Source organism: Onychostoma macrolepis, chromosome 03 (assembly GCF_012432095.1).
Source record: "Onychostoma macrolepis isolate SWU-2019 chromosome 03, ASM1243209v1, whole genome shotgun sequence".
Lineage (NCBI taxonomy): Eukaryota > Metazoa > Chordata > Actinopteri > Cypriniformes > Cyprinidae > Onychostoma > Onychostoma macrolepis.
In genome coordinates, this window is record NC_081157.1 from 24,587,572 (window position 1) to 24,614,981 (window position 27,410).

Here is a 27,410-nt window from a genome sequence, read left to right on the forward strand (position 1 = left end):
TATGTTTATATATTAAATATATTTATTTATATATCTTATAAAATATAAGAATATATAAATGTATAAACGTAAATATTTTAATATAAAATATAAATATATTTATATACACATAATAAATATATATACACAGTACACATACATAATGTAAACAAAAACTTTTATTTTGGATGCGATTAATCGTTTGACAGCATTAATTATTTAATGTAATAAATCTTCAATAATGATAAGGGAACTGAGGCAAAAAAGTGAGATTATCCATTCACAAATTGTGTGCATTTGTCTGTTCACATCTGCATAAACACAGTAAAGAAACCGTATCAAGTTCAAGTTCATTCACAGCCATGTCTGTTTGTATATTTCTGAGAGGAAGATCGTTTCACAATGAGTGAATGTGCTGGAGGAGTTTATCACAGTATTCAGGGCTGCGCTGTTTCTCTCTCACGGCCTCCGTCTGCTGCTGTAAGAGTCCTCCGTCCACCTCACTGGCCACCTTCAGAACCTCTGTGACAGAAAAAACACAAGGAGACGTTTACATGCGGTTATTACATCAAAATTCACTAATTTGACACAGCAAGAATATAACCATGGTGCAGCGGCAATGCAGTTTAACTTCACCATGCCCATATAATTAAAATCTAGTAAAAAAATTTAACATTAAAAATGTATCCAAAATGCAGAAAAACATTTCAAAATATTACAATAAAATAACTTTAACGTTTTCTATTTTAATATATTTGAAGATTAATTTATTCCTGTTTTCATTCTAATGTGCTGATTTGCAGCTCAAGAAACATTTGTTATTATTATTAGCAATTTTATCAACGTTCTTATTATTTTCAATGTTGAAAAACTCCTTGTGTGTATGTGTGTATATGTATATATATATATATATATATATATATATATATATATATATATATATATATATATATATATATATATATATATATATATATATATATACACATATATACATACACACACACATATATATATATATATATATATATATATATATATATATATATATATATATATATATATATATATATATATATATATATATATATATATATATATATACACACACACACACACACACACACATACACATACATATATGAGTGAACATAAAATAAGGAAAAAAAAAAAAAAGATACTGTGGTCATAATTTAATTATGAACGGTCACTTTGATCTATATATAGAGCGAGAGAGATCAAAAGTGACAGTTCAGAATTAAATTATGACCACAGTTAACTGGTCTATTGATATACTCCTTCCATTAACTTTGATAAATGTGATTATTACTCAAATGCAAAAGCATCCATAGGTTTACCTTTACAAATTATACAGTATCTCACAGAAGTGAGTGCACCCCTCACATTTTTGTAAATATTTTATTATATTTTTCATGTGACCACACTGAAGAAATGACACTTTGTTACAATGTAAAGTAGTGAGTGTACAGCTTGTATAACAGTGCAAATTTGCTGTCCCCTCAAAATAACTCCACACGGCCATTAATGTCTAAACCGCTGGCCACAAAAGTGAGTACACCCCTGAGTGAAAATGTCCAAATTGGGCCCAAGGTGTCAATATTTTGTGTGGCCACCATTATTTTCCAGCACTTCCTTAACCCTCTTGGGCATGGAGTTCACCAGAGCTTCACAGGTTGCCACTGGAGTCCTCTTCCACTCCTCCATGAAGACATCACAGAGCTGGTGGATGTTAGAGACTCCCACAGATGCTCTATAGGGTTTAGGTCTGGAGACATGCTTGGCCAGTCCATCACCTTTACCCTCAGCTTCTTTAGCAAGGCAGTGGTCGTCTTGGAGGTGTGTTTGGGGTCGCTATCATGTTGGAATACTGCCCTGTGGCCCAGCCTCCGAAGGGAGGGGATCATGCTCTGCTTCAGTATGTCACTCACAGTACATGTTGGCATTCATGGTTCCTTCAATGAACTGTAGCTCCCCAGTGTCAACTTCTTTGGTCGACCATGGCGAGGCCTGTTCTGAGTGGAACCTGTCCTGTTAAACCGCTGTATGGTCCTGGCCACCGTGCTGCAGCTCAGTTTCAGGGTCTTGGCAATCTTCTTATAGCCTACGCCATCTTTATGTAGAGCAACAATTCTTTTTTTCAGATCCTCAGAGAGTTCTTTGCCATGAGGTGCCATGTTGAACTTCCAGTGACCAGTATGAGAGAGTGAGAGAGAGATAACACCAAATTTAACACACCTGCTCCCCATTCACACCTGAGACCTTGTAACACTAACGAGTCACATGACACCGGGGAGAGAAAATGGCTAATTGGGCCCAATTTGGACATTTTCACTTAGAGGTGTACTCACTTTTGTGGCCAGCGGTTTAGACATTAATGGCTGTGTGTTGAGTTATTTTGAGGGGACAGCAAATTTACACTGTTATACAAGCTGTACACTCACTACTTTACATTGTAGCAAAGTGTCATTTCTTCAGTGTTGTCACATGAAAAGATATAATAAAATATTTACAAAAATGTGAGGGGTGTACTCACTTCTGTGAGATACTGTAAAGAAAAAAAAAAGAAAAGAAAACCTTTCAAAGTCCGCTCACCATTTAGGAACAAAGAAAAGCCCATAAAACTCATTTGTGTTCTTTCAGCAGTCGTGTCTTTGTTGTGGGTATTTGGTTTTATCCTGATTTGTTTGGTCGGGGGATTTACTTTTATCCGGCGCTTTATACATTTGTAAGCACACCAGAAAACAAGGTTTTCTTTGTGAAAAGATACGAGTGAATTTCCTCAGTAACTCAAGCACAGTGTGAGAGTGCTGTTATTATAAGCTTAACTAAAGGAATGAGGGATTATGGGATATGGCAAGTGTGGTGTTATAATAGACATTAATCACATCTGAGGTGTCTTTGAAATACGAGATCTGTTTAAGAGCAGATTGAAAAATAAAGAAAGACAAGATGAGATTAAAAAGAGGAAAACGAGATCAGACAAATAGTGCATCCAAAATTGCATACTGAGTAGGTACTACATTTGAATTTGAACTTACTTAACACTGGAACATACACTACAAGACTTTTTCTTCTGGTTTTCCCCCGATTTACAGTTTGGTTAAGACAACGCTAGTTGCTGAAAGTCAAAGCCATTCTGCAGATTTGAGTTAACAGATTTCATAGAAAATCGCATTGTGTATGATGGTCACGGACTCCCATCCATCTATCTATATCCCATCCAGTCGGACGATATCAAACTTGTTTTACGAATACTATCAATTCGGACATACTACTCACATACGGTTTTTGCATACTACATAGTAGGGAAGTATGCGAATTCGGATGCAGAAACTTTTTTTTCTCTCATGATGCCGAATATTACACAAAATAAATCCCTTCAGAATAACACAAATTAGGACTGTCAAGGGATTAAAATATTATTGTAATTAATTACATGATGTGCCGATTAATTAACCTAATGAATCACAAATTAATTCCACATCAATTGGGGCTGGAAATGACCCCCCAAGAGATCATTTAAAGTCATTATTGTGTTAAATGAGAAAAGCCTTGAATAGTGAGCCAAAACTGTGACCAAAATATTGATTTTTTAAATTTATTTAATTGAAACAAAATATGAAATTAAAACTGCCAGTAGGGGGTGACAAGTCACTGTCTTAATAAGCAAGTCATTCAGTCATTCATTAAACCAATTCGTTCAAACAGCTGATTCATTAAGTCTTTATGAATGAGTCACTGAATCAATGACTCACTTGAGTCATTCAAAACTGCAATTCATTCAATAACGAAACACTGCTGTGTGTAGTTCAAACACGGACAACAGTTAGGTTGTGGTTTTGTTCTGGACTATTTTCATTTTCAGCAAAATTGAACAAAACAGACAATAATGTGTCTAAAATGCAACACAATATTAAATTCTTGTTTACTGAACCTGTGTAAAATCAATATCACATTTGCCATCGTGCAGATGTTCGGGGAAAACAGCACTTACTTGTGTGATATTGCTAAAGTATATAATATGATATAAAGTCAGTATAAGACCAATATAAGGGCATTTTTTCCCCTCATATCTTGAATTTTAGGGGCATATACTGCATCATTATAGGCAACATCACACAGTCAGTTGCCATCCAGTCGTCAATGTAAGATGACATACAGGTCTGGGCAGGGCAGGTGCATTAATAATGTTAACGCATTATTTTTTTCCATAATTAATCAACAGCCTTAATACGAATGCACTGACTTCACATCAGGATCCTGGTTATCCTGTCAGGGCCTATTCTGCGATATCAACCGGATGACTGTACATTATGGCCTACTTACTATATGTACTTTTTCAATGCCCTTTGGGGGGTTCAAACTGTAATTAGGGGGGTATGAAGGGTTTCTGAACAGTACTCTGTGTGCGTTTGCACTAGGACACATTGACACAGGATTATGGGAAGGCGTTGACAGCCCATGACCCCGCTGGAGGCAGGCCAGTAGCAGAGGAGCGTGTGATGGATAGAGTGTAAAAATGCAGGATTAATGAGGTTCTTTGAAGTGAAGAACAGGGAGGATCAGAGAAGTGGACCGTAGACCATTAACACTGAGCTGAATCACTTCCTTATGCAGCAGGAAGAGATTTATCTTACATCACAACAGTGTCGACACGAATATAACTGTCATCAGTCACAATTCAAGTCAAAACATCAAATGATTACAGTAGAAATGTAATACGGCTGCCAAAAAAGTCCTTACCGAGGACTGAATCCTGGATTTTGGTGTCGGGGTCATCCATGTAGAGCAGCAGCTGCTGGAACAGGAACTCCAGGTGTGGGCGGCACGACTGAGTGTCATAGTTTTTCCCCAGAGATGAGAACCACGTGCTCAGAGACTTCAGCGCTTCAACGCGGACGTCTTCACTGCTGTCGTCCACACGCTTCAGCAGCTCTGAACACACAAAGACAACATCTATAACCTCAGACACTTCGGAAATACAGACACTGAATTATGAAAGTGTGCAATAACAATTATTATACAGACAGATATGCTTTATTTACTTAAGAATCTGGTATTCATTTTTCAACAGAGAAGCAGTCAAAATTCAATTAAATTCAGAATAAAATAAAATAAAATTTAACAGACTTTTTATGGGCACTGTTGTATATTAATAAATATCTAGGTAATTAAAATAAAATAAAACAAAACTGGCTTTTTATAGGCTCTGGGCACTGTTGTATATTAATAAATGTCTAGATAATTTGTGCAAGACACATAGATATGCTTTATTTAACCAGGATAGTCTTACCTATTTTTCAATCTATTTTTCAACCGAAAAAAAGATTGAAAAATAATATAAAATAAAATAAAAGCTGAAAAAAAAAATAGTTAGGGGCACTGCATACTATTGCATGCTAGTGAATGTCTTGAACATTTGTGCAATGAGCAATAACACATTTTACTGTGGAAAACATTTACACTATTTAACATTGTTAGATGCATTTCAGTCTACCATTTTAAATAACATCTTAGAATGTAAAATAACAGTTTTATTTCACCATTCACAAAACTGAATAAAAATACAGACCTTAAAGCAGATGACGTACTTAATTTGATGCGATGAAAATACCACTGTGAGCAACAGAAGTACAATTCATTCAACATGTGACCTTTTGACATCTAATGTTCACAACCCATGATTTTGTCTATTGCACTGCCCAATGAGGACTAAATGATCTACACCAAAAATATTTAACACACTACACTTCTATCCTTTCCAACCTCATTTTCGCATAATATATGCTGTTCTGAATCAGGTCTCTCGTCTTTCATTGTTTTACGGTATGTGTGAGGAGTTAAGCATACCTGGATAGATCTTGTTGAGTGAGTCCGTGTTGAGCCGCTGTGTAGTGAGTTTCAGCAGTGAGTGAAGAGATCTGCAGGCCAGAAGACGAGCCAGTTTAGAGTCTTCCTCCAGCGCTGAGATCAGCTGAGTGGTGAGAGTCTCCTCCACCGACAGAACCTGAAACACATCAGATATTACATCACACGGACAACAGAAAATATATACACTCCGGCTTTTTAGTAATATCACAATTCTGGCCTTTTTTAATGCCCACTGAATATCCCGTTTCACTCATAAATGTGACAAAGTACAGAAATTAAAGAGTTAGTTCTCAACAAAAATGAAAATTCTGTCATGAATTACTCATACTTAATTACTGTTGTTTCAACCTTCGTTCATCTTCGGAACACAAAGTAAGATATTTTTGATGAAATCTGAGAGCTCTCTGACCCTCCAAAGACAGCAACGCAACTGAAATGTTCCCAGGTCCAAAAATGTAGTAAAGACATTGGTAAAATAGTCCATGTGACATCAGTGGCACGATTTCAATTTTGTGAAGCTACCTAATCAACTTAATCAGTGTTGTTTACATTCAGGAGAAAACGCGCACATGTGTCGTGATACTCTCCAAAGTATTCTCGTAGCTTCGCAAAATTGAAGTTGAGCCACTGATGTCACATGGACTATTTTACCGATGTCTTTACTACATTTTTGGGTCTGGGAACATTTCATTTACATTGCTGTCTATGCAGGGTATATCTGAGGGTCCTCAGATTCCATCAAAAATGTCTTCATTTGTGTTCTGAAGATGAACGAAGGACTTACGGATTTGGAACGACATGAGGGTGAGTAATTAATGACAGAATTTTCATTTTTGGGTAAACTATCCGTTTCATTGCAAAATACTGTTTTATGTGGTGTATTATTTATGCAGTGTATTATGTGTTTTATTACTCGCTCCGCTGGGAAAGCCGCCCCATGCAGGACAGCTAACAGGCAGCTGAGAGCTGCGGTCCTGACAGCCGCGGCAGATCGACCAGAACGCCACACCAGATTAGGCAACAACAAATCCTGCAGGACCAGCTCCATGTATTCAGCAAACCTCCTACAGAGAGAAAACCACAACAAATATGACAGCCGAATCATGTCATGTGACCTGACCCGTTTTAAACGGACATTAAATCAGCAGGGTTAATGACATTTTTTGCAGTATATTTGCTTAAAGCATTCCCCTTGGGGATTTCCGGTGATGTCTTTTAGCAATGATAATGATTCATAAATAATCTAAATAATAATTACCTTTATTTATAAACAACAGAAGTCTATTATATGTCTTGGTAAATCTTTGCATGCGTGTTGTGTCTTTCCTTTCACTCTCCTCTTATTTCACTTTGCAAATCAAAGAGCCACATGAAACGGAGGCATTTGAGGTGAACAGTATCACACACCACATGAAAAGAGGGGATTTTACTATGTATCTGAACGGGACTATCCTGACACGTTACTTTATTGGGGTAATTATGAAGGTTTGTCTTTGAAATGTATAATATTTAGATCCATATCAGGCATCACAAAAGATCTCCTTTCTCAAAATGTATAAATCATTGTAATTATGCTTGTTTATACATATATTTAAGCAAGCAGTGGTGGGATATCGTATATATAAAAATATCAAGTGTTCAAAAGCTCAGTTGTTTAGTAGTAAGCAACTGCTGTTCTCTCTCATGCTTCAGTGCTATCAGGTATGACAGCAAGCCTAGTACGTGAATTTTTCATCAAGAGCATCAGCATATTCTGTAATGATACAAACTGCACAATAGCCACATTAAGATCAGGATCTGTGTTTGATGAACTGACCCCTGTGAGTCCAGAGTGTTGCTGGCGTCCAGCAGTAGTTTGGACAGCATGGTGAAGATGTGAAGTCTCATCTCAGGATCTCGACTGGGTTCAAGGCAACTCTTTAACAGAGGCAAGAGGGCTGGAAGAAACTCTCCCACCACTGGACCTGAAGGAAAACACAAAGACGATTAAAAAAAAAAAACAATGTGAGAATGTGGAGTAATTTAAAGTGATAAATGTAACTATTTTAAATAGATTACTTTGATTAGTCTGCACTACTAATTTATTTGTATTTTGCTATTTTATTTAGTTAATATTATTTTTAATATCACACATTTATTATAAACAGTTAAAATTTCATTATTTTTTAAAGAAATATTAACTCAATTTTACTCCAATATTTACTCCATAGTATTTTTTAACATTTAATTTGATTATTATTATTTTATTTTTTTTTACATTTAAATTTAACTGATTTTATTGTATTTATTTTACCATTCAAACGTTTGTGGTGAGATTTTTTTTTTTAAAAAGAAATTAATACTTTTATTTAGCAAGGACACATTAAATTGATCTAAAGTGACAATAAGGACATTTATAATGTTATTAAAGACTCCTGTTTCAAATAAATGCTGTTCTTGTAAACTTTCTACTCATCAAACAATCCTGGGGTCATGAACTGCCTTTGTTTTTTTTATTTTGTACTGTTCTCTGAGGTCCACTTATAATTTTATCAATGTTATCATATTTTTATATTAAAAAAAACAACAATTTAAAAGTAACAGGCTATTTTCTGTCCTGTTTTTAACCCCCCTCATCAGAACACTGTTTGAATAGGTGTGGCAGATTGTAGACTTGTAGAAGTAAACGCCCACTGCTATGATTGGCTTGTGTTTGTTTGACAGCCGCGTTCTTCACAGATGAACGCTGCTGTGATTTACACATAAATAAGTCAATACTGTACATATCAAACAATCTATAAGAAGAGACAAAGCAATAGTGACCACATAATAAACAGGTACACTTGTGTGTTGAGACATTTACTGTCGGATCCGATATTGCCTGCACAGCATCGTCTTTTAGTTTCAATCTTTTTGAAAATCCTGTGTCGAATTATGCCTTGTTTGTAAACGAATCCGCGGTAAAATGAAGTGAACAAAGGACTGAGTTCTTACTGACGCGGTCTGGATCTTCATTAAAAATAAAGTTAATCCACTTTTTCCCAATGTTGGGATCAGAAGGAAGGCAATGCAAAGACAAATTGCAAATTGTTTTTGCACAGTTTAGCACTGCACAAAGTCTTGTCTTCAGAGCCATCTTTATCATTTGGTTTCTGTGTAGACCTGCGTGTTCACCTCTCTCGTAAACACTACATGTGTTAATTGGTGGGCGGGGCTAAACAGGTAGTGATGTCGATCTTCTTCTGCAGAGGCGGTGTTTATCCACACTATTACATCATAGAGTAGAACATTCTAAAAGCTGTCATTTTGGCAGACTGTTGACTTATCGGTAAGCCCCGCCCCCCCTTAGTTACTGTTGCTCCCTCGGACAAACAAAGGGAGTTGCTCACTGTCTTACAATGACAGCTACAGTGTGAAAACCTTGTCCCACAATGTTTTTGCACAATTTTGGACACAGAAGGCCACCAAATGGGAATTAAATATTCCATGGAGGAATTTATAAAATATTTAAAAATAAATACGGTGGGTAACTTGAAGGAGGGTTTACAAATCACAATGCAAGCGGGAGAAGTCTCATATTACGGTCGGTCATCACGATCGCGGATCAACACTGTTCATCTATCGCAGGGTACAATTAAGTTAATGTACATTTAACCAGTTTAATATGGAGAGGCACTGAAATGTAGACCTACGTTTATGTGTTTTTGACCTACACTGTACAAGACGCGAGAAGTCAAATCAAGTTGAGCTTTATTGTCATTCCGCTACATGCGGGGCATACAGTGGAACGAAATGTCGTGCCTCACAGGACCACGGTGCTACATAAATACAGGCATACAGCAATGAAGTAAAACAATATAAACCTATACACAACTATCCTACTGATAGATTTTGACTATAAATATACTATATATAATTTTTTTTTTTTTTTTACCTATACATAAACTAAAAAATACAAACTATACAACCTATACGAGTGCTTCAGATAAATACTGTACATGTGCGAAGAGAAACATTGTGAGTCAGCAGCTAACTGGGGAACAGTGCAGGATGATTTTTAGTGCATGAGTCTTTTTGTGGGATTTGTATACACACAGCAGTGTGTGTGAAAGGTGACTAGTGCACATAGAGGAGGAGAGTGTGCTACTACAGGTGGTTTGTACAGGCCCACTCACCTGCGTGTAGCACACTTCGATTGCACAAAAAAAAAGTTCCATAAGTTTCAGATGGTCCATGTTTCAGGAGGTAGGGGGTTTGTATGGGGGTTCAGAGAGGGGCAGGGTGATTTGAGTTCAGGGCTCTCACAGCCTGGGGGAAAAAGCTGTTGAGCAGTCTAGCAGAGCGAACTCTGATGCTTCGGTACTGTCTTCCTGATGGTAGGAGCTGGAAGAGACTGTGGGAGGGGTGTGTGGAGTCCTTCACGATACTGTTGGCTTTGCTGGAGCATCGTGTAAGGAAAATATCCAGGATGGAGGGGAGAGGGGCACCGATGATCTTTGCAGCTGTGTTTACTGTCCGCTTTAGGTCTTGCGGTCTGCTGCTGTACAGTTTGCCATTTAGGTTTGTACGTTAGCATGGACTCACTAACTTTAACGTTAGCTAGTTTTGGCCAGAGATACCTTGCTGAAGCACAAGATAACATTAACGGTCTGCTTGAGCAGATGAAAATTGCAACTTAATGAGTGTATGACAACCAGAAAATGAATGTTTCTGTCTTCATTTGTATTGGGGTGAATACTTAGGGACATTTTGCTCTGTTTTGTTTGGATTCAGGAAATGTAATGAAATAAATTATATTGCCCATCCTCTCAGGATACCTGGAATCAGTGTTACGAGTATCCCAGGCACATCATTTTTCCATTTTTGAAGCATAAACCGATGCGAGCTTCGGATCTTCCAATGTTTCTCTATGGCGCTGAAACCTAAAGATGTCCGAGTTCCGCTCCCCCTGCAACTGATACTCGACTGCCATTGGCTAGTCGGCATTCGAGGGGAGGGGCTTACCGATAGGTCCATTTAGGCCCCGATCACACCGAATGCGTTTTTTAGGTCTGAAAATGCGAGGCGCACCGCACTGCCTTTTTTATGTTGCTAGGCAACCACCAAATCAGCTGTCCTGTCAGTCTAATCAAAGGATTATAGCGAGAGCGCTCTAAAATATTTAGTTTTTGCTGCTAAATAAACTGTCGTATTAGCAGAAACCTTAAAAAATACGAGAAGCCCCTGGCTGCAGCCTGCAGATTGGGGCGGGGCTGCTCTGGCTGCATACCTACTCTGATTGGTTCGATAGTCTTTCATAGGCATACATGATAGGAAATGTGTGTGTAGTTGGTGTAGGATGGGGTATGTTGTTTAAAAAGCTAAAAACGCTGTGCAGTTTTTACAAAGCCTTCATTATAATACACAGAAGAAGAAGAAAAAAAAAAACATTAGCCTGTAACTTGCCATGTCCCTGAAATGATTGTTTTGCTAAATTAAGCTGGTTTTAGGCTAACAGACGAACAACCCACGACATTTAATAAATTAATTGGGTTGATTATCCACAGTGGTCTTCAGATAGAGGAATGAATTATGAATTAAATCATTTTTGAAAATTGTATTATTTTATATCATCAGAGTATGAGCAAAGGAAATTAAAAGGATGTATCAGTATTGTTTTCATTTATATAGCATGTCAAGATAATTATAGTTACATATAATTATCTGTCATGCAGTTGATAAATTACACCGCAATAGGCTAATGTCTGCTGTGTGCCATTTAAATTTTTATGAAACTTTAATTTTCTTCACTACATTGCAAAGCATATACTTTTTTTCCTCCCCTCTATTTCAGGAAAATACTACAGTGTTTCTGAACCATACTATAGTAAAGTACTTGAATTAATTTGTTGAGTTAAATCTATAGTTGCTGTGGTAATTTAACAACTATAGTTGCCTAATATAAACAAATTAGGCCTACTTTACCCAATACTGTACTAACTATAGGGTATACTATACTACAATACACTACAGTTTACTGTAGTAAAAACTAAAGTATACTACTGTATTTAATACAGTTTATCAGTTCACTATAGTTAATACTACAGTATGCTGTAGCATTCATTAAAAATTGTTGTAAATACTATAATATATACAGTATAATACACTTAAATATAGTATGGTTAAAAAACACTACAGTATTTACTATAAATTACTATAGTATATTTTCATGTGGGGTGGCGTAATGCATTAAAATGTTTTTTAAAAAGACCAAACTCAGTAAACATTTTTAATAAAGCATTCTATTTACAGACAAGCAGGTTATGGAGGAAAACGCTTAATGCATAATTAAACACGTTGCGTTTGTATTCTGGGCTTGTATCTGCTTGTCTGTGAATAGAATGCTTTATTAATAATGTGTTTACTGAGTTTGGTCTTTTTAAAACACTGTTTTAACGCATTAAGCCATATACTTCCACGTTAAGCGTTTTAGAATGTCCCAATAATACATTTGTGAATTTGACTGGTACAGAAAGTTAAACTTGCAGCAGCTGACATCTCGTGATTCAATAAAACAGACATAGTGAGTCAAGTTTACAATAAACAACTGTACATTATAAAACTGCACAGCATTTTTAGCTTTTTAAACAACATACTCCATCCTACACCAACTACGCACACATTTCCTATCATGTATGCCTATGAAAGACGATCGAACCAATCAGAGTAGGCTGCAGACAGGGGTACTTGAAAAATACAGCTCCAGGTAACCCGCGACATACACCAAAAGTTTCCCCTCCATCATTGCAGTCTCCGGACTTTCTACAGCAACGGTAAACTTTTGTCACCACAACGGAAGGCCCGCCTCTCCTTTCATTCGATTGGACAATGGAAAAAAACTTGATGACGTGGGGTGCTTTTCCGCTCAGAGTTGCTTTTTTTTTCCAAGTTCAGGCGCTCAAAACCCGAGGCGCAAGCAGGCGCAGAAAATGCGAGGTGTCTGGGGCACATAAACAGCGCGCAAAACGCTCACTGCCAACAAAAAACTATTTAAAAAAAAGCGTCTCTCACTGCAAAAAATGCATTCTGTCTGCCTTTTAAGCTGTTTTTAGACTAACGAGAAATAATAGTACAGTGACTTCTTATATGTCAAAAGATGAAGGGAATTTTTGTTTCTCAGTTCATGACCCTTTTAATGAGTTCAGTTCTTTGCATGCATCTAAACAGAATGATGGTTGTCATTCCCAGCTGCTAATGAAGCACACACTCACCGGACTGCATGGCGATGATCTCCAGCTGTGTTTTCTGAACAGAGTAACTGGTCCAGGTGTGATGGGAGTCAGACAGCCACTGCAGCAGATCTGCCATGTGCTGCCGGTACAACTCACACGCTCCACTGAGACCCTGCGCCTCACACAAACACCTCACTGACTCCTCTGCCTGACAGAGAGAGACACAGTAATGCTCAATCCATTGACATGTTTGAATGAAGTATATCTAGGGGCTGGTAAATTAGGCTGAGCAGCTCCTTTTGACATGCAATACGATTTTGTACAACAAAAGGCCCTGCAGTAAGTTCAATATAATGAACTCAGACTGCTCATATCTAATGTGTACAGTTCAATCTGCGCATGGGAAAGCTTCATGTACACCGTTCATGCGTGGGTTTTACCTTGCTGCATTGTTCCTGCTGTGAGGCGAGACTCTGAACTGACACCAGGACCTTCAGCAGCTGCAGACTGATGACAGCACAGTCCACCTGACACACACACAGCACAGCGTCCACACACACCACCAACTGATCCAGATACTGTGCCTGAGAGACAAAAAAAATAATCATTTACAACTTTTCACATTGCCAATTTTCATTACTTTTGTTTAATGTTAACTTTGTCATTTATTCCTTTTTGCTTAATTTTCTGTTACATGTTTTAAATTAAATTAAATTAAATTTAATTTAATTTTGTACTAATGCTGCTATAGTTGTCGTTAATTTGACCTAATTTGTATTACTTCAACAAATGGACTCTCTGACCTCGTAAATCTGCCCAAAACACACAATGACATCAGTCTCTGTTAAAATAAAATGGCAGACAGGCTTATACACAGGTAAAAAGATTAAAATTAATAAAAAAAAATAATAATTTGAATAATTATTAGGTACTGCTGATGATGTAGTCTTAGCTTTGAAATAAATTTTAAACTATATTTTATTTTGTACTAGTTTGATAAATGGACAGTTTTTGTCACGCCAATAAAGGATACAACAACACACATCTAAACTCTGTGACCTTGTAAAGCAGTCTAAAACTCTTGACAAGCTTTGCTTTCCATTAGTTTCTGTTGTTTTCCTATCCCACTGCATTTTTACCTTCCCTCAAGACCTCTGTGTGTCTCTTTCCATGCAGTGATCACATGTCTAGACAAAGTGTCACATTCACAGCAACAAGAGGATCATGACACTGTTTCCTCCACTCAGCGGTTCTGTCATTAACAGGGCTTGGATGATTAACCTGCAGGTGTTTTCACTGGCCTACAGGAAGTGTGTGTGTTGGACACTTTTACTACTAAATTTAGAAGGCACAACTGAAAAGCACTGCAAAGACTGACAACTTTCTCTTTTTATTTATGTTCAGGATTAGAGTATGATTTATGCATTTACTTACATGATTAATAATATGTTTAATAATAAGTAAAATATGTATAAAAATAAAATAAAATAAACTTAGGCAGCCAGGGTTATGCACAGGTATAAAAAATTAAAATAAAATAAAATAAAATAGGTAGACAGGTTATGCACAGGTAAAAAAAACGAATAAAATAAATCATTATAAAATAATAAAATTATTATGTACTGTTGGTTGACGACATGGCCTTAGTTTTGAAATATATATAACCCGTTATAATATTATATCGTTATAATTAACGACTTACAGTCAAAGAAAAGCTTTTTTTCCATTATGCAACGGTAATAAATAACTCATTTTAAAGATGTCACTTTATGAGCAGATTTCCAGATTGAATTAACACTCGTAAAACAAAAGCATGTTCTCCAGTTCACACTTGCCTAGGGCTGTCAGAGGAGTGATTGACAGGTCTGACAACTGTTTTAAAGCGACCGTCCTAACCAGCACTCTCTGCCATTCCCGTCCGTCTGGCTCTTCTAGTCCATAAATGTGCTCCCGGCTCCATAGCGGCCCCTCAGCAGAAGCATGTGTCGTCCCACCCCGTCTCCAGCTCTTCCTTTTTCAGGACAGAGGTGAGCAGGCCACAGCTGTCAGCAACGATATGTAAAATATATATGCTTACGAGCATACGTTTGCCTTTCTTTAGACAGCTGAGATTTACATTCCTGCTTGCAGTCCCATAGCAACACAGAAAACAAAACATGGAGAACTAGTGCTTCTGTTTTCCACGTCCTGAAGGCATCGCAAATCCAATTCACAACACATTACAGAAACGCACACCTTGTGTTAAAGACCCACAACATCTAGCAAACCCTCAAAGGAGGACTGCAGGCGTATTATTTCCTAGCCTTGTTCTTACATGATACTTTTTTTCCGATGGTTTTGGAAAACAGACAGTCGAAAGTGTTCTGACAACACCGACATCAAAGAGCAGCCTGACATCAAAGCTGCAGAATACAGGAAAGATCAGAGCATCTGCCTCTGTTCACTCAACACTGCCTTCACTGCTGTTCCACAGACTCAGGCTCATGTCAGGAAAAACATGCCTCTTCTCGAGTTTGACACATAATTTATTATTGACATACTCTAATATTCACTCAACACTAAATTCCCCAGTTCAGACCATTTACTGAAACTAAGAAGTGTTAATGTAGAATTTTTGTAGTAGCATTATTTTTTATTTAGTTTTATTTAGTATTAATTTCTTAGTATTATACCAAGTATGCATTAATACATTAAATTAACTTATATATATATATATATATATATATTTTATTATTTTTTTTTTTTAATTTTAAGCATTACTAATTTTATGTGCTTTAGTCATTTGTAATAGTTTATACAGCATCTCACAGAAGTGAGTACACCCCTCACATTTTTGTAAATATTTTATTATATCTTTTCATGTGACAACACTGAAGAAATGACACTTTGCTACAATGTAAAGTAGTGAGCGTACAGCTTGCATAACAGTGTAAATTTGCTGTCCCCTCAAAATAACTCAACACACAGCCATTAATGTCTAAACCGCTGGCCACAAAAGTGAGTACATCCCTAAGTGAAAATGTCCAAATTGGGCCCAATTAGCCATTTTCTCTCCCCGGTGTCATGTGACTCGTTAGTGTTACAAGGTCTCAGGTGTGAATGGGGAGCAGGTGTGTTAAATTTGGTGTTATCGCTCTCACTCTCTCATACTGGTCACTGGAAGTTCAACATGGCACCTCATGGCAAAGAACTCTCTGAGGATCTGAAAAAAAAGAATTGTTGCTCTACATAAAGATGGCGTAGGCTATAAGAAGATTGCCAAGACCCTGAAACTGAGCTGCAGCACAGTGGCCAAGACCATACAGCGGTTTAACAGAACAGGTTCCACTCAGAACAGGCCTCGCCATGGTCGACCAAAGAAGTGCACGTGCTCAGCATCATATACAGAGGTTGTGTTTGGGAAATAGACGTATGAGTGCTGCCAGCATTGCTGCAGAGGTTGAAGGGGTGGAGGGTCAGCCTGTCAGTGCTCAGACCATACGCCGCACACTGCATCAAATTGGTCTGCATAGCTGTCGTCCCAGAAGGAAGCCTCTTCTAAAGATGATGCACAAGAAAGCACGCAAACAGTTTTCTGAAGACAAGCAGACTAAGGACATGGATTACTGGAAGCATGTCCTGTGGTCTGATGAGACCAAGATAAACTTATTTGGTTCAGATGGTGTCAAGCGTGTGTGGCGGCAACCAGGTGAGAAGTACAAAGACAAGTGTGTCTTGCCTATAGTCAAGCAGGTGGGAGTGTCATGGTCTGGGGCTGCATGAGTGCACTGGGGAGCTACAGTTCATTGAGGGAACCATGAATGCCAACATGTACTGTGACATACTGAAGCAGAGCATGATCCCCTCCCTTCGGAGGCAGGGCTGTATTCCAACATGATAGTGACCCCAAACACACCTCCAAGACGACCACTGCCTTGCTAAAGAAGTTGAGGGTAAAGGTGATGGACTGGCCAAGCACGTCTCCAGACCTAAACCCTATTGATCATCTGTGGGGCATCCTCAAACAGGAGGTGGAGGAGCACAAGGTCTCTAACATCCAACAGCTCCGTGATGACGCCATGCCCAAAAGGGTTAAGGCAGTGCTGGAAAATAATGGTGGCCACAAAAAATATTGACACTTTGGGCCCAATTTGGACATTTTCATTTAGGAGTGTACTCACTTTTGTGGCCAGCAGTTTAGACATTAATGGCTGTGTGTTGAGTTATTTTGAGGGGACAGCAAATTTACACTGTTATACAAGCTGTACACTCACTACTTTACATTGTAGCAAAGTGTCATTTCTTCAGTGTGGTCACATGAAAAGATATATAAAAAAAAATATATATATTATATATATATAATGTGTGTGTGTGTGTGTATTTAGTATTATACTATTATAGCATGCATTTAAATTAGCTCTTTTATTTTTACATATATTTTTTCATTTTAGTTTAAGTATTATTAATATTGTTATGTGCTTTTGTCATTATATATATATATATATATATATATATATATATATATATAGTACAGAAAAAATACAGTACAAAATGATATTGTGAAAAATATAACAATTCATAATAAATGTTTCGTATTTAAATATACACTGTCATTCAAAAGTTTGGGATCAGTAAGATTTTTAAGGGTTTTTAACAAAGTTTCTTGCTCATCAAGGCTGCATTTATTTGATTAAAAATACAGAAAAAACAATAATATTGTGAAAAGCTTAATTTTCATCAGCCATTACTCTAGTCTTCTCATGATTCTAATATGCTGATTTATTATCAATATTGGAAACAGTTGCGCTGCTAAATATCTTTTGGGAACTTGTGATCATTTTGTTAACATGCTTTAATTTTTTACTGCATTTTTGCAAACAATTGCAAAATTTAGATTCTCCCTAATATTAATTTTTCTCTCTCTCTCAATTTCCATTTCATGTCAATTATTGGCTACTGTGATGTTAAAAACATAAAAACAGGATAATTTGCCATTTCCTTCCCTAAAACTGACAAAAACCACTGTCTCACCTCCCAGTCAAAGGTCCTGCAACATCTGTGATGGACTGTGTCTTTATAATGTGTCACTATTTCACAGCCAATGCTTTTGAAGACACGTTATTTAACGGAAGGAAGACTTTGTGAGAACTTTGAGATCCTGGCATGAAGTCTGAGATGAAACATGGATAGCTGGACTAAAGTATGCAGGATTGCGATGGACACACAGGGGCAAAATTAGTCATTTTTCTTTTTGTGCTTTTAATTACACTATAGAGGAAATTCCTGCAAAACCCTCAGGGGTGGTGACTTGGCACCGACGAGAAGGCAAACTCAAAAAATAGAGTGTTATTTTTGATATCAAAGCGAGCCTAATGTGGGTTGAGAGGAAACCAGGGCCAGACTCATGGGTCTGGGTGGGATTTTTCCATTCGGTCTGACAGAGATGTGTCCTAACACACATCTGTGCTGTGGGCTACAAATATGTAATAAAGATATTCTTCAGGAAAAGTAACTGGAAAATTAAACTAGCCAATAAGTGTGCAAATAGTTGTTTTTAACAATGTGTAGCATATCATTTTGGAAAATTGGGGCCACAATTTTCACCGGAGGTCACTAAGTGGCTGTGCTAGTGGTTGTGGCGGTCATTTCTGCTGTTGGATGCCCTAATGTTATTGGTAGGCTGCATAACTTCACCACAAATGGAAGGAATTCCTGGTAAAACAACCAAAATTGGCAAATCTGACTGAAAATAATTGAATTCTGGTCTTTGCTGTGGCAAGTCACTGCGTGAATACTCCTTTACAATGGATAGCGAGCACTCAAGAGCAGGTAGAAAGCAGAAAGCAAAAAGCTCACCGTCTCTCACCTGTTGGGATCCCTGACAGACTTCAGGGTGTGCAAGTGTGTCTCCAATTTTTATCAGGTGGGGTCCTAACGCCTCCCTTGAACTCCCTCTTAATACAGCCCCCAGAACCATGAGAGGAGCCCAGGGAGAAGCAGACGAGCAGGAAGTGGAGTCTTCAATGTGAGGCAGGAGCAATTTGAGGTAAACCTCTGGACTGACAAACACTCCCAAGAGCTTTGCTGACTCCAAACACTGTCAAGAGAGAGAACGAGAGAATTGAAAGCAAAATCAATGCAATCAAAGCTGACACCAACCACTAAAATACCTTTGGACAGTTCAAGGGAACAGTGCGTCAAAACAACTCATTTATGGTAATGATATTTTGCCATTACATCCTCTAATATTTATATCTAGCTCCAGAACTACTTCTTTTAAGCCCATTCTGCTTCATGTTTGTTGCTTCTCTCGCCAGCTGAAGATGTAAAACACTGCATTATTGATAAAAAAAACACCTTCAGTGAGATGACAAGGTTATTTTAACAACAGTAGCACAGAAACAGTGCTGAGCAGCAAAAGGGATTGATACTTTCTTTAGACAATGAGAATGCAGCAAGGCAAAAGTATTGTATTGTAAGTGTATTGTGACAAATTAATGATGTGGCCCTGCACACAATAAAGCTTTTTCATCAAAATTTGGAACCACTTCAGCACGTTAGCCTAGTAACTTGAGATTGTTTTGATAAATTGTTGTTAGTAGATTCTTCTAAGAAAAATATAAAAATGGTATAAAAATATAAAAAAATCTCAATCATCCATCACATTTTTTTCCCCCTTCGAGACAACAACCTCTATATCTTTTCTCAGCAAGCCTTATGTGCTATTCATAGGCATCTAACTGTAAATACAATAGGTTAATAGTCTGATTAAACAGCTGCTCTTACCTTTTAATATTCATATCCAATTTGGCTCAACGGATTAAATATTTTTTCACTGCACTGACCCCAATATTTTAATTGAACAACCCTGTTTTAGGTCTTTGCATGTAGGTGAAATTCCATTTTTCTAATAAAACAGCATTAAAACATAAAAATAAATAATTTAATAAATTGTGTGAAAAAAAATGTTTAATTTCATTTTAAAGAAAATTATTTTATTCCACTAATAAGCCATAGGTTTATGGTTTTTTAAACCAGGTCTATACATCTAAAAGTACTCTAATAGTACTACAGTGCAATAGTACATTTTGTTTTGTCTTTATGCATGAACATACACAACTGCCTTTAATATTTTAGGAAGGGGGGCCCTTGACATGTGTGGCATCAAAAAAAGATTTCAAACTTTAAAACGGGTGCTGCATATTGCTTTGGAGGAACGCTAAGCAACCTCACTAAAGCAATATTGTGAATGTTGATCCTGATTGGCTGTCTTGTTACCTGTGCTCTGACGTCAGTCTCGGGGTCTGCGCAGGCGAGGTACAGAACCGTGAGCAGTGACTGCAGGTGTTGTGTACAGTGATCTTCAGCATGCAGCAGCAGCACCCGCAGCAGCTGGGCCGTCTTCACTCGCGTCTGTACTAACCAGTCACCAATGTCCCGGCCCACAGCAGGAAGAAGCTTTGACAGATTCCTCACCACCAGCTCCCTGCAGCCCAGCCCGGGACGCTCGACTGTATGAGAAAAAGCAGACACATTGGTTTTATTCCATTTTCTTACAACAAGTCTCTTATGCTCGTCAAGGCTGTGTTTATTTGATCAAAAATAAATTTTAAAATAACACTTTTCTATTTGAATATATTTTAAAATGCAATTTATTCCTGTGAAGCAAAGCTGATTTTTTAGCATCATTACTCCAGACTTCAGTGTCACATGATCCTTCAGAAATCAGTCCAATATGCTGATTTCAAGAAACATTTTATCAATGTTGAAAATAGTTGTGCTGCTACAACATATATATAGTATTTTGAATGAATATTCTTTGATGAATAGAAAGCTGAAATCAAAATCTTCTGTTACGATGAGTTGGTTATTAACAAAAATGCAAACATCTGGCTAACAATGCTTTCACATCAAGGTTATCTGTCTTTCTGTCCTCGCTCTACTTTTCTCTAAATTAAAGTAGAAATAATAAAAAAATAAAAATAAACATAAAAGCTAGCATCTGCCACCCCAGCAAGCTTCTTCCTAGTTTCACTCATGAAATAACCCTTAACTAGATCAGGCCTGTGGGGCTTTTATTCTAGGACAAGACAGCTGAGCATCAAAGTCTGTTGAAGGGATAAGTGGGGGCTACAGTACCTCAAATATTATTTAAGGGTTTCATCTAGAGTTTTGATATCAAATATGTATGTATTTAGTATCCATAACTTCATTTTTTAGGAAAGAAAGTCATTCTGCGATTAGTTTGTGATTAGTCTCTACCTCCAGATGTGTAGAGGACAGGAGCAGGCAATTGAAAGTCCATCTTATCCTTCAGATCATCCTCATTTTCCTTCTCCCATTGAGATCCTACTTGTTTCCATAAGTCCTCAGCAAGAGACCTGAATGAATTTATTTATAATCACAAAATCATACATTTTCATACATGCATTTTGTACAGTATCTCACAGAAGTGAGTACACCTCTAACATTTTTGTAAATATTTTATTATATCTTTTCATGTGACCACACTGAAGAAATGACACTTTGCTACAATGTAAAGTAGTGAGTGTACAGCTTGTACAACAGTGTAAATTTGCTGTCCCCTCAAAGTAACTCAACACACAGCCATTAATGTCTAAACCGCTGGCCACAAAAGTGAGTACACCTCTAAGTGAAAATGTCCAAATTGGGCCCAAAGTGTCAATATTTTGTGTGGCCACCATTATTTTCCAGCACTTCCTTAACCCTCTTGGGCATGGAGTTCACCAGAGCTTCACAGGTTGCCACTGGAGTCCTCTTCCACTCCTCCATGACGACATCACAGAGCTGGTGGATGTTAGAGACTCCCACAGATGCTCTATAGGGTTTAGGTCTGGAGACATGCTTGGCCAGTCCATCACCTTTACCCTCAGCTTCTTTAGCAAGGCAGTGGTCGTCTTGGAGGTGTGTTTGGGGTCGCTATCATGTTGGAATACAGCCCTGTGGCCCAGCCTCCGAAGGGAGGGGATCATGCTCTGCTTCAGTATGTCACAGTACATGTTGGCATTCATGGTTCCCTCAATGAACTGTAGCTCCTCAGTGCACTCATGCAGCCCCAGACCATGACACTCCCACCTGCTTGACTGTAGGCAAGACACACTTGTCTTTGTACTCCTCACCTGGTTGCCGCCACACACGCTTGACACCATCTGAACCAAATAAGTTTATCTTGGTCTCATCAGACCACAGGACATGGTTCCAGTTTGCGTGCTTTCTTGTGCATCATCTTTAGAAGAGGCTTCCTTCTGGGACGACAGCCATGCAGACCAATTTGATGCAGTGTGCGGCGTATGGTCTGAGCACTGACAGGCTGACCCTCCACCCCTTCAACCTCTGCAGCAATGCTGGCAGCACTCATATGTCTATTTCCCAAACACAACCTCTGTATATGATGCTGAGCACGTGCACTCAACTTCTTTGGTCGACCATGGCGAGGCCTGTTCTGAGTGGAACCTGTCCTGTTAAACCGCTGTATGGTCTTGGCCACTGTGCTGCAGCTCAGTTTCAGGGTCTTGGCAATCTTCTTATAGCCTACGCCATCTTTATGTAGAGCAACAATTCTTTTTTTTCAGATCCTCAGAGAGTTCTTTGCCATGAGGTGCCATGTTGAACTTCCAGTGACCAGTATGAGAGAGTGAGAGCGATAACACCAAATTTAACACACCTGCTCCCCATTCACACCTGAGACCTTGTAACACTAACGAGTCACATGACACCGGGGAGAGAAAATGGCTAATTGGGCCCAATTTGGACATTTTCACTTAGGGATGTACTCACTTTTGTGGCCAGCGGTTTAGACATTAATGGCTGTGTGTTGAGTTATTTTGAGGGGACAGCAAATTTGCACTGTTATACAAGCTGTACGCTCACTACTTTACATTGTAGCAAAGTGTCATTTCTTCAGTGTTGTCACATGAAAAGATATAATAAAATATTTACAAAAATGTGAGGGGTGTGCTCACTTCTGTGAGATACTGTATAAGAAAAGACAAAATTATATATTTTGTATCGGAAAAGTCTAAAGAGAAAAGTAAATAAGACGACAAAAACATTTTGGGTCAAGATTTTTTTTTTTTTTTTCAAAGAAACTGATTCTTATAATATAGCAAGGATGCAATATATTGATCAAAAGTGACAGTAAAGACATTTATAATGTTAAAAAATATCTATTTATTATACCAAATAATCTTTATCTATTTTTCTATTTATCAAAGAATTGTGAAAAAAGTTTCCACAAAAATATGATGCAGCACAACAGTTTTCAACATTGATAATAATAAGAAATGTTTCTTGAGCAGCAAATCAGCATATCAGAGTGATTTCTGAAGGATCATGTGACACTAAAGACTGGAGTAATGATGCTGAAAATTCAGCTTTAACATTGCAGGAATACAATACATTTTAAAATAAGTTACAATAGAAAACAGTTTTTACTACTTTTACTTTGTATTTTTGATTTAATAAATGCAGCCAAACCCTAACTTTTTAATGACAGCATATACATTTACATGAATTTGACTAGTTTTCAAGACTTTAAAAGGCCTGGAAAACAATGTTATTTCCATGAGGGTGCATTTGTTTTCACCTGATTTCAGGGATCTCATCGCTGAGGCTGCTCAGAAGCAGCGGGATGAGCTTGTGGAAGTAGGAATATCGGTCCGGCAGACGGAGAAGCCAATCACCCACAACTACAGTAACAGCTTTCCTCACCTGAACAGATTAGCACAAAAATAAACCATTCCCATGTGGAAAAAAATACCACCAATGTGCCTTGTAAAACAAGAAGCATATTTCATATTTAGCAGAAGAATTTCTTGGAAGGATACCATAGATAAGCCATTTATTAAATAATGTATCAACAAGAACTTTCTTTAACTTTATTTCTTTGTTATTCATTGATTTTTTTCATTGAAGCGGCTGCCAACCTACCCGTGGAGAGTCGTCAAACAATCTCTGTGCCAAGTGGGACAAAACGTCATCTACGTTCTTGCCTGTGCTGTGCTGAATGACTGCGCCAATGGCCTGTGTGACAGAAACTCTCACTTGGGAATGCTGATGAGAAATCGTCTGCAACAGGGGCTTCAGAAGACTCTCAGCCTGCAGGTGGAAATGATCTAAGCAAAGAGAGAGAGAGAGAGATAGAATGATAGATAGAACGATAGATAAGATATATAGATAGATAAACAAACAGTTATAATTATAAATAAATACACTGAACAAAATTATAAATGCAACACTTTTGTTTTTGCCCCCATTTTTCATGAGCTGAACTCAAAGATCTAAGACTTTTTCTATGTACATAAAAGGCCTATTTCTCTCAAATATCATTCACAAATCTGTCTAAATCTGTGTTAGTGAGCACTTCTCCTTTGCCGAGATATTCCATCCACCTCACAGATTAGACAGCATGATTATTGCACATGTGTGCCTTAGGCTGGCCACAATAAAAGGCCACTCTAAAATGTGCAGTTTTACTGTATTGGGGGGGTCCGAAAACCAGTCAGTATCTGGTGTGACCACCATTTGCCTCACGCAGTGCAACACATCTCCTTCGCATAGAGATGATCAGGTTGTTGATTGTGGCCTGTGGAATGTTGGTCCATTCCTCTTCAATGGCTGTGCGAAGTTGCTGGATATTGGCAGGAACTGGAACATGCTGTCATATACGCCGATCCAGAGCATCCCAAACATGCTCAATGGGTGACATGTCCGGTGAGTATGCTGGCCATGCAAGAACTGGGATGTTTTCAGCTTCCAGGAATTGTGTACAGATCCTTGCAACATGGGGCCGTGCATTATCATGCTGCAACATGAGGTGATGGTCGTGGATGAACGGCACAACAATGGGCCTCAGGATCTCGTCACGGTATCTCTGTGCATTCAAAATGCCATCAATAAAATGCACCTGTGTTTGTTGTCCATAACATACGCTTGCCCATACCATAACCCCACCGCCACCACGGGCCACTCGATCTACAACGTTGACATCAGCAAACCGCTCACCCACACGACGCCATACACGCTGTCTGCCATCTGCCCTGTACAGTGAAAACCGGGATTCATCTGTGAAGAGAACACCTCTCCAAAGTGCCAGACGCCATCGAATGGGAGCATTTGCCCACTCAAGTCAGTTACGATGACGAACTGCAGTCAGGTCGAGACCCCGATGAGGACGACGAGCATGCAGATGAGCTTTCCTGAGATTGTTTCTAACAGTTTGTGCAGAAATTCTTTGGTTATGCAAACCGATTGTTGCAACAGCTGTCCGGGTGGCTGGTCTCAGACGATCTTGGAGGTGAAGATGCTGGATGTGGAGGTCCTGGGCTGGTGTGGTTACACGTGGTCTGCGGTTGTGAGGCCGGTTGGATGCCAAATTCTCTGAAACGCCTTTGGAGACGGCTTATGGTAGAGAATTGAACATTCAGTTCATGGGCAACAGCTCTGGTGGACATTCCTGCAGTCAGCATGCCAATTGCACACTCCCTTAAAACTTGCGACATCTGTGGCATTGTGCTGTGTGATAAAACTGCACATTTTAGAGTGGCCTTTTATTGTGGCCAGCCTAAGGCACACCTGTGCAATAATCATGCTGTCTAATCAGCATCTTGATATGCCACACCTGTGAAGTGGATGGATTATCTCGGCAAAAGAGAAGTGCTCACTAACACAGATTTAGACAGATTTGTGAACAATATTTGAGAGAAAAAGGCCTTTTGTGTACATAGAAAAAGTCGTAGATCTTTGAGTTCAGCTCATGAAAAATGGGGGCAAAACAAAAGTGTTGCGTTTATAATTTTGTTCAGTGTAGTTGAGGTACAGTGTATTTGCATATGGATCATAAAGGTCAAGTAATGTATCTTCTTGGATTCATTATACAGGAGTCAAGTGGCAAGCAGGGCTTAGATGGGTTGCTTGTTGTCATAATCACATGGTCAGACTGATGCCCATGACCAAAATTAACACTCAGCCAAATAGGAGTAAAAAAATCATGTTGGTGAGTATATTTATTAATTCTTACAATACCTGGGAATGTAATATGGTGACAAACATCTTCCAAAGTTAAAAAATTGAAAAAATAAAATAAAATAAAATAATAATAATAATAATTCAAGATACATTCCCCATGGTTTTCTTTTGTTGAAAACAGATTTCTAAACTTGAGAAGATGTTTGGCACATGTTGCATAAACCATATCACAATCTCAGGCATTGTATATACTCACCAACACTTTTTTACTCTCATTTGGCCAAGTCTTAATTCATTTTCTCTTTGTCAGGGTCATCAGTCTGGCCTTGTTACCATGACAACCAACAACCCATCTAAGCCAGAGTCTTTGTCTAAGATCAGTTTGCCACTTACCTTCTGTATAATGAATCCAAACTGACATATTACCTTTATATTTTTTTCATATATACTGTATTTCAACTGTCTTTTAAACATATCAACAGCTTGAGAACACCACTTACCAGGAATGCGCTGTGCAACACTGATGGCACATTTACAGCTCTCTTTCTTGACTTCGGGAAAGGGATCTGTGATGGTTCTCTGCAGGATCTTGATCATGTCATCCAGGTAGGGTGCCAGCTGCCTGCCGCACACCTCCAGAACCAGAGACAGCGTCTCCATCAGAGCCAGCCTGAGCTCCTCCGCCGGCTCCAGGATCTCCTTCCCGCCGAGCCTCTGCGCCAGCGCGGGCATGAGGTAGGGCAGAGCGTCTTCTGGTTTGGGGACAGCTCTGATAAAGCCCGTGATGATCTGAATCGCCGTGTCTCTGCATGTCTCCGCAGGGTCTGACAGACATTTCAGCAGCGCCTTCAGCAAACCGGCGAAAAGCTCTTGCAGCGCGCCGCTAGACAAGCGCTGCTCGACGGTTTCTCTCTTCACCGCTTCCAGAGCTCGCCTTCTCGCGCTTTTGTTGTCGTCGTTTAGACAGTTCAAATGTCGAGCCAGAGATTTTAAAACATCCGCTGCAGCTCGCTCATCACCGGCGGTCGCCATTGCTGCTTCACGTGTGTGTTTGTTGTTGCTGGAGATTGGTCGTCATGGCGATTGTTGCCATTACGACTGTAGATTGCGACAGTTAGGATGCTTTACGGTAGACGTTCATTCAAAACAGTTCAACTTTATTTTACCTTGAGTCGATGGTCAGAACAAGATTTTTTTTTCTACAAAGAAAAAAATATCAAGAGGGTTCAATAAAAGTTCAATAAAATACAGAATAAACATACTTGCAAGCTTTTCAAAAAGAAGTATAAAATACAAATATATAAAATACTATATATATATATATATATATATATATATATATATATATATATATATATATATATATATTCAGTTTTAATACCA

General features: G+C 38.3%; 1 protein-coding gene across 2 annotated transcripts; it reads right to left on the minus strand.

Moving 5' to 3' along the window:
• Window positions 1-81: 81 nt before the first annotated feature.
• On the minus strand, window positions 82-27,198 carry dnaaf5 (dynein axonemal assembly factor 5). Of its 2 annotated transcripts, none has more exons than XM_058769865.1 (13): window positions 26,528-27,194; window positions 23,991-24,175; window positions 23,647-23,771; window positions 21,303-21,421; window positions 20,319-20,551; window positions 18,907-19,137; window positions 13,502-13,645; window positions 13,101-13,269; window positions 7,688-7,835; window positions 6,785-6,935; window positions 5,851-6,007; window positions 4,744-4,935; window positions 82-501 (listed from the first exon to the last, which is right to left on the minus strand). In XM_058769865.1, the coding sequence occupies exons 1-13, from the start codon at window positions 27,057-27,059 to the stop codon at window positions 377-379; spliced, it is 2,511 nt and encodes an 836-aa protein (XP_058625848.1). In that variant the 5' UTR covers window positions 27,060-27,194; the 3' UTR covers window positions 82-376. The 2 variants fall into 2 exon arrangements, with proteins under 2 accessions (XP_058625848.1, XP_058625849.1); XM_058769866.1 differs by lacking the exon at window positions 82-501 and adding an exon at window positions 5,573-5,616 and having other exon boundaries at window positions 4,793-4,935; window positions 26,528-27,198.
• Window positions 27,199-27,410: the final 212 nt, after the last annotated feature.